Here is a 17,147-nt window from a genome sequence, read left to right on the forward strand (position 1 = left end):
ACAATTTCCCCTAGTCTGTGTGTCTGTGTATGTACCCACATGCTTGCAGAATCAATGCATAAACAGAGAGTAGAGAAAGAAAGAAGAAAGCAGACACCCAACTATTAGGTCCTATTGATGCAAATGGAAGATTTACTTCATATGATTGTTGTTGCTGCTGCAGTAGCAGCAGCTGCTGTTGTCTGCCTTCGTGTTGTTTCTGATTTATAGTCATCCTAAAGCAAACTTATCATAAGTTTTCTGGGGTTAGAATGTATGACTTGCCAAAGGGTACCCAGTTGATTTCTTTGGCTGAGAAGGGATTCAAATCCTTGTCTCCAGAGTCATTGTCCAAAACACAAACCACTATGCCATGCTATCACATCAAATGATTTCATACCAAATGGTATCTTCATGGAATGTGTCAATTTTCATTGGGAGTTCAGCCCAGAAGGAAATAATTATTCCCCTCCACGTTGCAATTTTAAAGCAAATTATTTACATGCAAATGACTAGCATTATGAATATTGTGGCCTGGGAATTTAAACTAGCCCCAATAGTTAACTCACAGGTGGCAAGAAAGAGCAAATGACTCATACTTCCACCTCTCATTTTTTAGGATTACGTATGCATACTTTGTATTGGTTTTGTGCTTGTAGTACACTATATAATCATTCGAAATGGTTGCATTTACTCTGATACTGCATCATTGTTTGAAGATGACACTGAACATTCAAAAGCTATACTAGTAAAGGATAATTTATGTAAGTTACACCAAGCTGGTGGGCCTACCTTGATGGTCATCATAAATCAGAAAACATATTTATGATTTCCTAGGGCAGGCCAAAATATGGGGAGGGTGAGCAGCTGAAGACTGATTACTTAGTGATGAATTAAATACAGCAACTACGAACACAATAACAGTGTGACATGGTTTGGTAGAGGGAGTACCAACGTTAAGGAAATCATTGATCATTGTAGTATTCAAGTGATGCTGGCTATATACTAATATGGTATCTACAAGGATATAGGACCATTCATAAATTATTTTAATAAATACATTTATAACTGATTGCTAACACATCAGTAAATCTACTTGGAATATTGGACTTTAATGAAGCTGTCCAAGGTACTGAATCCTTTGTTGTACATTCGTTCAGTCGTCTCCGACTCTTCGTGACCTCATGGACCAGCCCACGCCAGAGCTCCCTGTCGGCCATCACCACCCCCAGCTCCTTCATTCTGAATCCCATCATTCTAAATATAGTTGGCCCACTGTATCCAGAGGTTCTACATTTACACATTCAACAAACAAATGCTGAAAAATATTCAGAGGAAAAATTAAAAAAACACCTAAATTTTGATTTGCTACATACTACCCTGCTGTATCCTCCAACCATTTCATAGATCTCAAGGCTCTCTCTGGCACTCATTTGAGTGGTTTTATATTTAATATAAGGAATCTCATTTTATTTAATGAGGTTTGAACATCCAAAGATTTTGTCATCAAAAGGGTCCTGGAATTAAACTTAAATGGAAACTAGGACCCACTATAGATTTAGCATGTTGGAAAGCTCCTTTAAAGTTGGTTGTAAACCTGGAGGAGAGTTACAGTTCATCTACACAGGAGCCACCAGCTGGTATAGGATGAGATTAATCTGACATAGGAATTTTATAAATACTCATCTGGCTGATAGGATTTTCAGGCTGAACCACCAGCTGTCTGAGAAGAGCCAAATTGTTGAGTGCCCATCCAACTGTAAGCAAAGCATGCATGTGATCTATGGACCCTTTCACACTATACAATTATTGCATTAGGACTCTATTTTAACTATCCTTTACATTTGACATTTAGGGAGAAGTACTTAGAATCCTTGGTCAGAATACTCCAAGCTTCACCAAACTCTATAACCCCGCATTCCAGAAGATGGATCCATGGCAGTTAAAGCAGTACCATAGTGCTACAAGCATGTACTGTCGTTTCAAATTCACTGTGATTCTCATACGTGTGGGACTGTGGGACAGTTTGAAAAGGAAAGTTATTGTTGCCAGCTTTACATTTTTTTTCTGACTCATAGTAGCCCCAAGGCACAAAAATCCCATCCCTCCCTATCTTCATTTCTGGTAATAGAAATTAGGGAGAAAGATTTATGCAAAAGAGTTAAGATTACTAATCAAAAAGCACCCAGTCTAAGTAAATCCATGGTAAAGAGTGGAAAGTGAATCCCCCTCAGGGTGAGAAAAGCAGTATAAAAATGCTGTAAATAAATAAATAAAATTCCTCCCCATTAGCATATGATTTTGAAACTAATGTTAGAACACATAAGTAAGTACGTACATACATTTGCCTTTTGCCTCTTAGTTTCCATAAAGCAAGCAATTTTGTAATGACATAAAATGGCTTCCATGAGGTATGAACAGCCATGATAATAATCAGCTTTATCACATCAAATATTATTAGAAAATGATCAGATTGGTTTGAAACTATCTAATTTTGTGATATCAATCGAAGTAGAAGAATCTCAACAGAGCAGGAGGTAATGCTTCCTCCACCTTCACATCACCTGAAATGAAAAATGGAAACAGAATTCAATTTAGATGGTAGAAGTGGAAAGCATGAGCCCCCTTACCATACACCCCCAACAAAAGGTCATAGAAACATAGCCTAAAGATCTCAATTCTCATAGTTTTGAAACAGGACTACTGGATCAACCCATCATGTTCATGATTCAGTGGATGTTTCTGATGTTGCTTGATGAGCCAGTTATGGAAAACTGCAATTCACAGTCAAGAGGCAATGAAGACCACTGCTATAAAAGTCTCTAGGGAAATCACTGGTCATGGATTCAAGGTAGCGATCATGATGTGCAAGCAGATTGGTCATATCTGTTCAAACAAATTGAGGTCTGCATAAGTTAGGGGTAGGTGAGACTGTTGTTCAATTCCTTTTCCTACTATTAAAATTAACTAAACAATCACAAAAAATTAAACATGGGAGAAAACAAAGCGGGCAGATTTGTTCATTTTTATATAAGATTGGGGGGAGGGTGCAATATTTCCAAAACCAAGGGACTTGCTCAATGGTGATCTAATAAAGGCTCACTTGTCAGCAATGAGTAAACAGGGCAACCCCCATCCTTCATTTTCATCCCACTTCCCATGTTTCCATCTCAATATCTCTATATTCCTCAACTTTCTCTCATCTGCCTCCTCAGCATTTCTCTTCCTACACAAGTCAGTTAGGAATAGGACAATATTCCCTTTGTTGCTGCTTCCAGAACCAACAGGATCTGTAGCAAATCTGGTCGGGGTTAAGCTAATGTCTAGATAAGAGTACTACCAGTCTAGAAGACTCCAGAACTTCTGATGTTCAGGAGTAATTCAATTAACTCAAGTTCATTAAATAAATTTATTACACTTTTTCTAGTCCTTTACCTCAGAGGACACACATGTTTCATCAAAAGATATTTTTGCAGATGACAAGTAGGCATCGGTGACAGTGATGTCCTCAAGCTCTGTGTTGAAATGATTGGTCTCCTTGATGACGCTGTAGTTGAGGGCCACACTGTAGTTGGAGGGCTTCTCTGACTGCTTCTTCTGGCATTTGCAGAGTTTTCTGAAGGCTGCTCTGAATTTCTGTGACATGAGGTTATAAATCACAGGGTTGATAGCACTATTTAGGTAAATGCAGATCCTGCAGAAGAGCAAAAACCAGTTTTCTTGGAAAGGGTGAGAGAGGAAAGAGTTGATAACCACAAGGGTTCTGTAGGGCATCCACAACAAAGCAAACAAGATGACAACCACAGCCAACATTTTGGTAACCTGGGGAAGAAAAAGAGAGAGGGGAAGGTATAATATGTGAGGAACAATGGGAAACATGAAAATAAGCATTACAGAGTTGGAGTAAGGAACCACTGGATATCCAAAAAGATTTGGACAACAAATTAATTGTCCATAATCATGAGTGAGGATGGTAGGCATTGAACTTCAACATGTCCAGAAGGTCTCATTTTGGTTAAGGGAAAATAAAGATTATCCTATCTCCAAATATTTTGTTGTTCTCAGTGCTGGTTGCTACTATCCCCACAATCAACTTTGCTAATTTACAAGTACATTTGGATGGTGTTTAGGCTTCAAAATGAGGAGGAGGGAGCTGGCATGAAAGGAAGGTAAAAAAATTTCTCATAAATCGTCAAGGCAAAAGGTGGAGTGGAATGTTTGTTGGAGGCACACATAAGCTATGAAACATTCCTAAAGGTGGCTGGGTTTTTGTTTGACCCACAACCATTATTACACAATGAGAACACAATGCTCCTCTGGTGTTCTGTTTTCTGAGACTTGCCCCATGTCCATTTGGCTATAGCAGTTTAGTTCCCCTTGGAGTCAAGGAGCAGATGAACATTAAAAAGTTATGAGAAGCTGTCTTTGCTTGCATGCATGGATCTCCTTTCTCGAGGAGTACAATCCCAAATCTGCTTTACATGATGAGTTTCTTTGGAACCACAATCATCACTTTCAGTCTCCATATTGAAAGTCTGGTATGTGATCTACAGGCCACAAATATCCCCAGGGTCATTTTGTGGTCCAGTAGCTTTGAATACACCCTATGGCAAAACAGGTTTTAAAAACAACAAAATAAAACTTTAGTGTTGATTTTTCCCCATCCTTGCAGAATTGTGCCTTTATGCCAAAATGGGATGCAAGACTGCCAAAATGGGCTATTCAAGCCATCCAGCCATCATGAAAACTCACACCCCAAGCAGAATAACAGAAAAACAAAACTATAGAATTGGACGAGACCACAAGGGCCATTCACTCCAATCCACTGTAATGCAGGAATACTCAATCTGACAATTTACAGCTTTTGAGAATGGTATTTCCATTTCTAATATGGTTCCTATTGAATCAAAAAAGCAAAAGTTGATCTTTGGACCATCAGAACTTGTTCTCTGCTGTTACAGAATGTAACCAGGGTTCCTTTTGGGGGCAGGGAGGAAAATGGAACATGCATTTCCACTTTTGAATAATCAGTCATTTTGTTATCAAAACCTAATCTGGGCCAACTAGTGAATATATTATAATGACTTAGGCCAGTGTTTCTGAACCTGGGGGTCAGGACCCCTGGTTGGGGGGGGGGGGCAACAGAAGGGGTTGTCAGAGGGGTTGCCAAAGACAATCAGAAAACACAGTGTCTTCTGTTTGTCATGGGGGTCCTGTGTGGGATATTTGGCCCAATTCTATCTTTGGTGGGATTCAAGGGGCTCTTTGTAGGTGAACTATAAATCCCAACAACTACAACTCCCAAATATCAAGGTCTATTTTCCCGAAACTCCACCAGTGTTCACATTTGGGCCTATTGAGGATTTGTGCCAAGTTTGGTCCCAAACCGTCATTGAACTACAACTCCAAAACTCAAGGTCAATACCCACCAAACCCTTCCAGTATTTTCTGTTGGTCACGGAAGTTCTGTGTGCCAAGTTTGATTCAATTCCATCATTGGTGGAGTTCAGAATGCTCTTTGAATCTAGGTTAACTATATATCTCAGCAACTACAATTTCCAAATAACAAAATCAATCTGCTCCCAACCCCACCAGTGTTCAAATTTGGTCATATCGGGTATTTGTGCCAAATTTCGTCCAGTGAATAAAAATGCATCCTGCATATCAGGTATTTACATTATGATTAATAACCATAGCAAAATTGCAGTTATGAAGTAGCAATGAAAATAATTTTATGGTTGGGTATCACCACAACATGAAAAACTATATGAAGGGGTTGCGGCATTAGGAAGGTTGAGAAACACTGACTTAGACCTTTATAATAATAATAGATGGCAAAACTACTTTGCATGCCAGAGGATCATAGTCAAGTGACTCCAACCTATCACAAACAATTGAAGCTCTTTTATGATTATAGCACTTTGTCTATTGAGGAACAGTCCCAAGAATGAGCAAAGTAATTTTAATCCAACATAGTTACAAGAGTGAACTCAGTGTTCCCAGTGTAATAAATTAAGAGTGCTCCTTTGATCAGGAGTGAATAGCTAGCCACTAATGCAGTTGGGAAATGGCTTTTTAAATTGAACAATTATCAGGTATAAAGATGGACAAAAGGACTCAGAACATACTAGCTCTGTCGTTTATTGAAGTCACAGCAAAAGCTATCCTCCCATAAGCACTTAGTTGTACAGAAAGCCAACTAGAGTTAATAGCAGTACTTGATAGCGAAACACATTAGATGTATCTCCCCAGGATATGTATTGATATGCAGGGAGATAAGTCTATGAAGCCTATACCATTTAAGGACTTTGTGGCTTGAGCTGAGAATATCAGGCCCATAGTCACTGGCTGGTGGCTTCCTATCAACTCATTCCATAGAGCATTTCACATATGGAAACTAGGACACATATCTCCAAGCGACATTCGAGTGTCGTCAAGGTGGAAGAACACACAAGCTAGGAGAGGATGCAGCAGTTTGCCTTTGCCTAGTTTGTGTAGTTCTTCTCATTAATAGCTTTGGGCCTCTTGATAACACTCTAATCATAGAATCATAGAATTGAAAGAGACCACAAGAGCAACCCAAAAAAGGAGAACCAACCACAGACTGCATCCCATGTATGCCTATGTATGCACGTGTAATTGAGTCAATTCTAATTATTGCACCAAACAAGAAAGCTTGGCTTGAGGACAATCAAAAGGATGGATTAGCTATCCACTTTGATTATTCGTCTTGCTTTTAGAAGGACAAGAAAGCTTCCAGCTTTAATTGGAGCATCCCAACAGATGGCTTTACAGTCTCTTCTTAAAAACCTTTAGAGAAGGAGACTCCACCACCCTCCAGGGCAGCATAGTTGTTACCATCAGGAGGTTCTACCTAATGCTCAAATGCCCTTTCCTGTAGTTTGAATCCATTACACTTAAACCCCAGAGTAGAAGAAAACAAGCTTGCTTCATCATCAATATGAAATCTTTTCAAATATGGGCTAACATGGTTAACATGTCCTTTCTTAACCTTCTTTTCTCGAAGCTAAACATACTCAGCTTCCTAAGCTGCTCCTCACAGGTCATGGTTTTTCTTGCCCTTCTCTAGAGATACTCCAAATTGACAACATTTTTTTAAAAAAAATGTGTTTCCCAGAACTGCACACAATTCTGGTCACAATATTCCAGGTGGACAATAAAAAAACAAGAATTTTGCAACATCCTCCACGTAGAACTCAGGTAATGTTGCAAACACTTCTGGGACATCTAGGTTTAAAGCCAGATTGATGTTGGAGTAGGCAGGGTCTAGGTGAGGTCTGACCAAGGCAGAATATAGTGGGATTATTCTCTTGATCTAAACACTATACTGTTGATGCAGCCTAGAATCACATTGGTTCTTTTAGCTGCCACCTCATACTGGTGACCCAAGTTCAGCTTGTCATCTACTAAGACTCCCAGATGCCTGGCTTGAAAACATGATCTGTTTTCAAGCCAAGTGTCCTATCTCTCTAGTACTTTACTTTTCTTCTCTAGTACTTTACAATTTTCCCTGTTTTGATCATGGCCCTTGGTGTATGAGCTAACCCTCTTAATTTGGTGTTCCCCAAAGTTGTAAAACAGACCTTTACTACTTATGACACATTTTTCCCTTATGTGAAGTTTCCCCAGAGGCAACTGGCTATCATATATCGCAGGTTGGAATTTATTTTATTATTATTTTTTTTCAGCTTCCAAATGTACTCTGTCAACTCCAAAACATTTGAAAGGCAACTGGTTAGAGAAGGCTGCACTAACCAAAGAGCCATTTCTGAGGCTCAACAGCCCCTCTCCTAAGTTTTTGGATCCAAAAGGCAAAAGAGTTTGGATTGTTGTAAGCTTTTGGGGTTGTATGATCATGTTCCAAAAGCATTCTCTCCTGACGTTTCGCCTGCATCCATGATAGGCATCCTCAGAGATTGTGAGGAAATCACAACCTCTGAGGATGTCTGTCATAGATTTATTTATTTATTTATTTACTGCTCTTATATACCACAATTCTCAGCCCAAGGGCGACTGCAGGCAAAACATCAGGAGACAATGCTTCTGGAGCATGGCTACACAGCCCCCCAAAACTTACAACAACCTAGTGATTCCAGCCATGAAAGCCTTCAACAATACACAGAAAGAGGTTTTTTTTTTTGTCGTGTCAGGAGCAACCACTCCTGTTGTGAGAGAATTGGCCGTCTGCAAGGACGTTGCCCAGGGGATGCCTGGATGATTTTTGATGTTTTATCATCCTTGTGGGAGGCTTCTCTCATGTCCCCGCATGAGGAGCTGGAGCTAATAGAGGGAGCTCATCCGCTTCTCCCCGGATTTGAACCTTGGACCTGTCAGTCTTCAGTCCTGCCAGCACAGTGCTTTAACCCACTGCGCCACCGGGGGCTCCAACAAAGAGCTTGTTAAGCATCTGGCAAGTCACAAAGCACCTTTCCGCAATTGCATGACTTCCAGGTGTGTGATCGAATACAGAACTGTACTGGCAGCTGGCAATGGGAGTTGTAATCCAATTATTTGAAAAGGTTCTATGATATAAAGTTTTGCATTTGCGTAACAAATCAAAATGTAATCAGGTTTTCTTCCCTTTAAAGACAGAGCTGGGAAAGACCATGGCATGCCCTCTGTTTCCTGTGGGTCATATCACCAGGATATTAGAGATCACCTAGTTCTTTATTGGTTTCCTACCCTTTGCATGTTAGAATACAATTTTTTTAAAATAAAAGTTTTGAGTGCATCCATATATAGGGCCATTCATTCGTGCCCTTTCAGGAATAATGACACAGTTCCATCTGAACAAGTTGCTGGCTTCATTAAAACCACTCTAGAATTCAGTCATTATGGGCTCTCTTTGTCCAGAGACATTTGTGGAAAAGGCTTTTAATATTTTATGCCAGGGGAAATAGTTCAAACACACAAAGAGAAGATGGGATACAGGAGTGTGGCAGAGGAGTAAGAGGGTGAAAGGAAGTGAAAGAGTAGAAGTAGCTCTTTTTTCACTCTCCTAAAGTACCACTCTTTATGCTACAAGTGTTCTTCTTTTTAAATATTAAAGTACTTCATTACAATTAGTCAGGTACTGTCACTACTAGTCCCTTCACCTTATGATGGCTGCGGAAAGAGCAAAGTACTAATAATACAATTCTATAATAGATGCATACTCCACTCTTGTGAACATGGTACTCTTGTTTGGCTTTGCACTTCAAAAGATGCCACACTTTTTATTTAATTATCAGCAGGTAAGATAAGTATCCTTGCAGAAGGTAGAGACTCACTAGAGGCCTTTCAAGCATTTTGAAGTGGTGTATTTAGATGGATGTTTTACACTACAGTGTGGATAAATGTTGGGTGATGTTTTCATATATTGCCAACCGCCTTGCATTTTATTTATGTATGTATATATAGTATTTATATTCCACCCTTCTCACCCTGAAGGGAACTTGGGACAGATCAAAGAACACATGCATGGCAAACATTCAGTGCTATTAACAGGACAGACAGGACAGACAGGACAGACAACAGATAGAGGTATTATGTCGGCAATTTTCCCAACTTCGGCATCATGGAGTTTGTGCTTGATTCCAGCCACATCCTCTATGATGAAGAGCCATTGATCACAGACTTCTTCCTTCCTTTGATCACCAGCATTTTTTCTGGTATTTCTTTTATGGTGCCGTAAAATACCTACCTGCTTAAGCGGTGCCTAATTTCTCTACTCACAGCTGTTTCCCCATTGACATAATTACTTAACAAAAAAGTAACAAAAAGTAGCTACCTTGTTATGGTTACGGTATAGACCATTTCCAATTTAGGAAATACTTTAGAAATTACTCCCTCACACCCCCTAATTTAGTAATGAGTATTGAAACTTTTTTATTAATTGGACAGGCCCAATGAGCATACATGGAACTTGAACAGCAGATCCAGAATTTCCCATCAGCCACCATCCTGGAATTCTGGATGCCCTTGTCCCAAATATAGTTTTTCCAACTTCTGATCCATACTGCAACTTTTCGTTAGAAGTCCCCCAATGCTTAGCAATAACATAATTGCTGGTATATGGGATCCAGAAGAGTCCTTTCCTAGTTTCCAGTGTTACAGAGTCCCTCTCCACCCCCCTTGCTTGAATTTTGTAGAGAAGCATTGATGTGTAGCAGCTTCAGGTAAATGTAAGGACACCTGTGCTCTCTCCAAACTCCAGAGTCAACATGAGGCAAATAGCACGTATACAGGATATGTGATACACAATCAGGATTGCAGACCTTACAGAGACAGATGCTGGACAATAAGGTGCCTGGCAGTTGACTCCCTGGGTCTTAAATGCCCTTTGGCATTACCTCTGTTCTCTGATACTAAACAATTTAGCTAACTGTGAAACTCAAACAAAAGGATTGATTTGTTTCATCCATTTCTTCGCATTGAGAAGGTGCTTCTATTTCATGATTTATTTCTCCTTGAGCAGAACAAGGTACTAAAGAACCTTGTTAAAAGTATTGATTGTTTTTTTCACAATTTTCTGTGGATTAAGAAAATATTTGGAACAGTGTTCCACTTTAATGAGCCAAACGTTTAAAAAAATCCCATTGTATACATTCAGATAATGTATGCAGTGCACATAAAAGGGTGCTTGAAATTTTAGCTAGGGTTTGGATTTTTGTTTGTTTTTGTCTTGAAACTAAGAATAGAACTATCAAGGACTGAGTCAAAGCCCAAACCTCAATCCAATAAAGAATATGTGGCAAGATTTGAGAGTTGCTGTTTGTCAACAATTGTTATCCAATTTGACAAAGCTGGAACAATTTTGCCAAGAATCTGTGCAAAGCTGATATAAATTTTCCCAAAATTTTGCAGCTATAATTACTGCCAGAGGTGCTTCTGCCAAAGTTTGAAGGGGTGAATAGCTATGTAACCAGTAAGTGCCAATTTGTTCTAGTTTATATAATAGTAGCACCACAGTAGAAACATTCTGTCTCACCTCAGTTGTTGATGAGCTTATGTACATCAAATGGTAATGGTGCCAAATGAATCTATGTTCCAAACAACAAAGTGAGGAAAAGTTGGGAGGGGATGAATATTTCTCCAAGAGAATAGATCCAAGATGAAGAGAAAACCCTCTGATTCCAGTAGAACGCATTTTCTTCACATTGCCATTATAGAGGTTTTTCCTGGTCGTGAAAGCAGTACATTTGCTGGATACAGGAATCACACAGTGATTTTTTTCATTATTATTCATAAATATATCCAGATGGTTCTTATTAGGAGGTCTCATGACAAAACTCATTTTTCACCTCCCTAGCAGCAGAAAGACACAAGAGTTTTAGACAGTTAAATCCTTTGATAAGGGCTTGTTTGTTAAAGGCAACATGGGGAACCTATGCCACACCAGATGTTATAGCCTATAGCTACCACAATCCCTCAACATTTGCTGTGGCTGACAAGGTTTATAGGATTTGTAGACTAAAAGAACTGGCAGGCTGGAGGTTTCTTGGTCTTCAGTCAGCCAGAAATGCTGTACCACCAGGGATAATTCCAGGACAGATTAGATAGATAGATAGATAGATAGATAGATAGATAGATAGATTGATTGATTGATTATATTTTAACTGTATCACACACACATAAAACAAAACAAATAACAAAAAATAAAATAAAACACCAAAAACAGCAATCATAGCAAATATTAATGTACTCCACTGCTCCCATCCATTCACCAAAATCCCCCACAAAAATTGATTCCAAGCCAAAGGCAAAAATGGGTTAAACTCTTGTGCCAGCAGGACTGCTGACCGACAAGTCAGAGGTTTGAATCCAGGGAGAGTGGGTTGAGCCTCCTCTGTCAGTTCCAGCTCCCCATGTGGGGACATAAGAGAAGCCTCCCACAAGGGTAGTAAAAACATCAAACATCTGGGCATCCCCTGGGAATTGTCCTTACAGACATCCAATTCTCTCACACCAGAAGCAACTTACAGTTTCTTAAGTCGCTCCTGACATTAAAAAAAACTTTCTCATTGGGTTGTTGTAGGTTTTTTGGGGCTATATGGCCATGTTCTAGAAGAATTCTCTCCTGAAGTTTCATCTGCATCTATGGCAGGCATCCTCAGAGGTTGTGAGGTAACAACCTCTGAGGATGCCTGCCATAGATGCAGGCAAAATGTCAGGAGAGAATGCTTCAAACATGGCCATATTAGCCTGAAAAACCTACAACAACCCAGTGATAACAGCCACGGAAGCCTTCAACTTAAACTTCCCAATTACTACTTAACTAACTTTTAAGTTTCTGGGTTGTTGTAGGGTTTTTGGGGCTATATGGTCATGGTCTATAGGCATTCTCTTTTAAGTTTCTGCCAAATAATCATATGAAAAACCATCAATAGTCAAAACTCAAGTGTTAGCTTTCCTTCTTTCTTCTTTATAAAAGTCTTTAGAATTGCCCAGAGACTTCTCTCTAAGGGAAGTGAACAGTTTGTTAAATTTCTGCCATTTCAAAAATCTTTAAAATCCATTGGTTGTCTTGACTAGGCCATTTTGTGAATGGAAAATCTTATTGTGACAATATATAAGGAACACTTGAGAAGCAAGATGAAAGTAATTCAAAGGTGTCTCAATCTATTTCTTGCAAAACCTTTGTCCCCAACATCCAAGATAACCATGAAATATGCACTGAGGTTTAATTTTCTTTGAACTTAGCTGCTTAGGTGAAGAATAAGTCAAACAAAGCTTTGATCTGCTGACTCCAATTTTCAAAAGATCCCCTTAACAGGAGTCTAGATTATAGCTTCCCTGCTTATTGTTCTAGCCAAAAGTTTGATGCTTTCATAAGTGCAACACCACTGAACCAGCCTCATCTGATTACAAAAAATGACAACAGATTGGCTGCTAAAGTGAGACACACGAAGGGTAGTTTCCATTGAGGGATAGGCTTGTGACACTACCAGACATGAATGCATAAAGTGGGTGCCTATCTTTCCCCTAGTTAACTCTCCTGATATCACTTCTCTCATTTCCGCAATCAGATCACCCCTTCAAAAGGTCTGCTGTTTATTCCCATCACTTTCAAAAACTAGTTCTGCCTCCTTCCCTTTATATTTAAGATGGTCTACCTGCCATGGCAAGTAGTTCAGTGAAAGGCCATGTAGAGCTGGGGAACATCAAGACCTCTCTGTCTCACTTGAAAGAACAAATATGCCTTTCCTGGGCTTCCCAAACTGGTCCCATTCCCCATGGCACCACTCAACTTTTCCTTCTCCTTGTGGGACATGGCTATGGGGAGTATCACAACAAACACTTTCACAATATACCACTACTCCACTGTCTGTATCACTAGGAGTTTTTAGAATGTATTCTTTAGATATTTATAGGTCATCTTTTGAAACATACATATTCTTAACAAGGAGTTCATCAATTAATAAAGCTGCTCACAAGCAGAGACCAAAATGGATGAAAAGTGCTTGTATCAATCCAGTTGATTCAGTGGGTATAGAGTAATTGGGGACAACCCAAATTCTGATCTTTGAGAGCACAGTGTAGTCTACAGTATCTGTCTGAGTACTTAGTCATCTCATCTATAATGACCAATACTCGTCAAATCAGTATAATACGGCCCACATATCCAGAGGAGGATATGTACCAGGACTTGTATGGATACACAAAACCACAGGTAATAGCCAACCTTATTGAATGAATGATTTCTGGTGAAAGTATACTGTGCAGACATGCTGGGCAATGCAGAAAAGTGTCTTCTCTAGGCATCACTAGTTCCTCCATCATAATTCTATAGGTTCACCTGGAGGACATTGAAAATATGTAGAGATAACTTATTTTGTGAGATGCAAGTAAATGAAACCATGGAAACATGAGTCATACAGTATTAAAAGTCTTCCCATATGACTTGCTTCTTGGCCTAAGCAATTTATCTCTCATAATTAGCAAGTCTCTTCACTCACCTTGGATATTATTCCTGGACAAGGTTTGTGGATGGGTGAATGGTATATGCGGGTGATATGCCTAAGTAGATTTGAATGCTATCTAAATACTGAAAACATTTTTAAAATTCTAACAGTATAACCTGAATGGAAGATACTGAAAAAAATGGCTGCTAGGAAGATGCCATTGGTAGCTTGAAGAAATGTTTTGGTAGATGAGATAGTAGAGTTTCATGCTAAATTCCTGCAGCAGTATTTGTGCAATGTGTTGCTGAGTCCCAACTGTGCAACCTAAGAGCAGCATATGCTGGAATGAAATCATACACACTCGGCTGGTTTGTCTAGACTCTCAGAGCTTGGCTAGACCTGACATTAATTATGATATTGCAATGGAGAGTTTGACACCGCTGCCCACTGGAGCGGGACAGTGTAGCCTAGAGGGAAAGCTGGGAAAAAGAGGATAAGATTGGCCATTTACTGCTAAAATGTGATGGAATTGCACTGCCAGTCTACAATCCTGACAGCACTGCATAATGAAACAAACATATTTTTGTGGTTCTGCAGTACAAATGGTGAAAAAAAAACCCAATTGACATTTTGGCACTGTACTATTTGGATAAGGATAAATTTAAAGGCTTAAAGCGGTGGGAAAACAGTCCCCTTTCTACTCTAGTTCCACAAAAAGCACTGTTTAAGGTGCTTGAAGAGAAAAATGAGATTGCATTCCCAATTTTGTGTTTGTTATTATTAATATCTCCAATTGTGTGTTTGTTGCCTTGAAACCCCAGTGCTTCTTCTGGCAACTCCCTCGTAAGGTTTCCCTTGCAAGATTTATTCTTTTTTTTAAAGGTAATTTTTATTGTAATTTTCAAATGGGCAAGTTTACATAAAATAGGGGTAGAACAATTAAGGAGAGTTATAGGGAAAAATAGGAAAAGAGGGGAAGGGGTAGTTAGGGATTGATAGGAGGGGAAAGGAGGGAGGGCAAAGCAAAAAAGCTTGGAATGCGGTAGGGAAGGTAAAGGGTAAGGGTAGGGTAATGGGGTTGGGAAAGGGAATTTGTATTTCCATTCTTCTCTATAGTGGTGCTATAAAGCTTGCTATAGTCCTTTGTTTTACATCTGCTTTCTGCTTTCCTAGCAATGGTGTCTTCTCTCTTCCATTCTCTTTTTAAATTAATACGAGGGTTGAATGAAAAGTAATGCCTCCACTTGTGTTACTTGGGTTTAGATGGGAGTATTTTAATAAATCAAACCCAGAAATAATCCTTAGAATGTGCTCTTCAACTACCACTATTCACTCTTCCACAAAATCACCAGACAATTGGACACATTTCTGCCAACGATGAACAAGTTTTCAGAAGCCGTCATGGAAGAAGTCAACCCTCTGTTTCCACAACCAGCATCCCACATTTATCTCAATGTCTTCATCAGAAGCATAATGAAGTCCCCGCAGATCTTCTTTCATTATCGGGAACAGATGGAAGTCAGATGGTGCTAAATCTGGACTGTATGGAGGATGTCATACGATGGTGAGATCCAGTCTCTGAAGTTTCAAGTCTGTGTGCTTTCATTTCCAGTGTCAGCATCCTGGTTACCCATCGTGCACAGATCTTCCGATAGCCAAGCAAAGCAATAATGTGACCCACACATTCTTGTGAAATGCCGATTATGCTTGAAATTTCTCTCTGAGTAATATGATGATCATCCTGAATCAATCTGTCAACCTTTTGCTTCTGAAACATGATGGTTGCTGTCACAGAACGTCCAACTCTTTGTTTGTCACCCAAATCAGATGTTCCCACCTCAACGTCTTTAAACTTACTCACCCAATGATGCACAGTACTCACATCAACACAATCACCATAAATACCTTGCATTCTCTGATTAATCTCCTTTGGGGTGACACCTTCTCCTGTCAAGAATTTAATGACTGCATGTTGCTTAAATTGCATTGACCGACCGTCTGCGTAGGATTCCATACTTCTCACTTTAACAACACAACCATTCAATGGTAAGGCTTCCCACCAAAATGGGACTGTAGAGGAGAATCTATTGAACAAGTCAGTACCTGCCGCATACCAGTATTGCCATCTGTTGAGGAGTTACGAAGGTGGAGGCATTACTTTTCATTCAACCCTCATAGTTTTATTTTATTTTCCTTCAGCCATTCTATAAAAGTAGTCCAGTCTGTTATTTTGATATATCTGCCTTGTTATTTAGAGACAAGTGATGTTAGTTTGTGCATGCTCATGATTCTGTAGCATTTTCTCTATCCACTTTTCTCTTGATGGTAGATCTTTTTATCTCCACACTCAGGCATACACCAATCTTGCCATCGTAGTTGCATATGTGAAAAGTTTGTCTTTATTTGTATTCCAGCCCGGTTCTCCCAGTAGTTACCAGGAGAACATGTAGACAGCACCCACAGAAAGTGTGAGTTTCTTTGGTGCTGTGCGGACAACAGGATTGAAGCAGACGTTACTGCTGTGTGGAATTGCTCTGAGTTACAAAACCTATGGTGTGGTATGATGTCATTCTTCCTTTTAATGTTAACTGTTGATTATGTTATTTTTATTATTATTAACCATATTGCTCAACAATGGGATCTTTTATAAATAAAATGAGCCTTTCAGGCAAGATAAGCAATACAATAGTTTCCAAGCACAAGCCTTTATAAACTAATAGGCTTTATATTCTTATTTGGAAGGCTCCATTATCAGGCATAATGTGTGGGAGGAATATGTTGGGTGCGATGAAGCTTGTTGAGAATAATGTTGATTGAGCAGGACGGCTCTGTGCAAATGTTTAAAATATTAAAAAACCTCAAAAAGTTTTAAATGATTTAAAAAATAAAAAACATTTAAAGCAGTGAATCTAATCATGAATCATTATTACAATTGAGACATTATGAGATATTGTTAATTTAACTGTGAGGAAGATGCAGAGGGTTTCACTTGAAACTTCCTAAAGTATTAATTGAAGTCATCTATGCTAAAGAGGCCATTTCCATGCAGAAAATAATTGACTTAATTAGCTATCTGGCAAAACCTTCCACACTACGGATGGATACATCTTACTGTCTTGGAGATTCTGTTTGCCATGGCAGTGCTCTGCTCCCAGCCCTCCACAGAAACTAGACCAATTCTTCTTAAGCTTGAAGGCTGGAAACTTGATAAAACAAACTCTTTTCAAATATGGTGCTGGAGAGGAATCAGAGAGTATTAGACTT

At 39.3% G+C, this 17,147-nt stretch overlaps 1 protein-coding gene across 1 annotated transcript in view; it reads right to left on the reverse strand.

Moving 5' to 3' along the window:
• Positions 1 to 1,007: 1,007 nt before the first annotated feature.
• The window catches only part of TRHR (thyrotropin releasing hormone receptor), a 28,473-nt gene continuing 12,333 nt past the window's right edge, over positions 1,008 to 17,147 (reverse strand). Inside the window, exons 3-4 of the mRNA XM_060775778.2 lie at positions 3,415 to 3,801; positions 1,008 to 2,543 (exon numbers count right to left, since the gene is read on the reverse strand). Coding sequence (XP_060631761.2) covers positions 2,535 to 2,543; positions 3,415 to 3,801 — 396 coding nt within the window. The 3' untranslated portion in view covers positions 1,008 to 2,534. The remainder of the gene's footprint in view (positions 2,544 to 3,414; positions 3,802 to 17,147) is intronic.

The sequence above is a fragment of the Anolis sagrei genome, chromosome 4, assembly GCF_037176765.1.
Source record: "Anolis sagrei isolate rAnoSag1 chromosome 4, rAnoSag1.mat, whole genome shotgun sequence".
NCBI classification, from domain to species: domain Eukaryota; kingdom Metazoa; phylum Chordata; class Lepidosauria; order Squamata; family Dactyloidae; genus Anolis; species Anolis sagrei.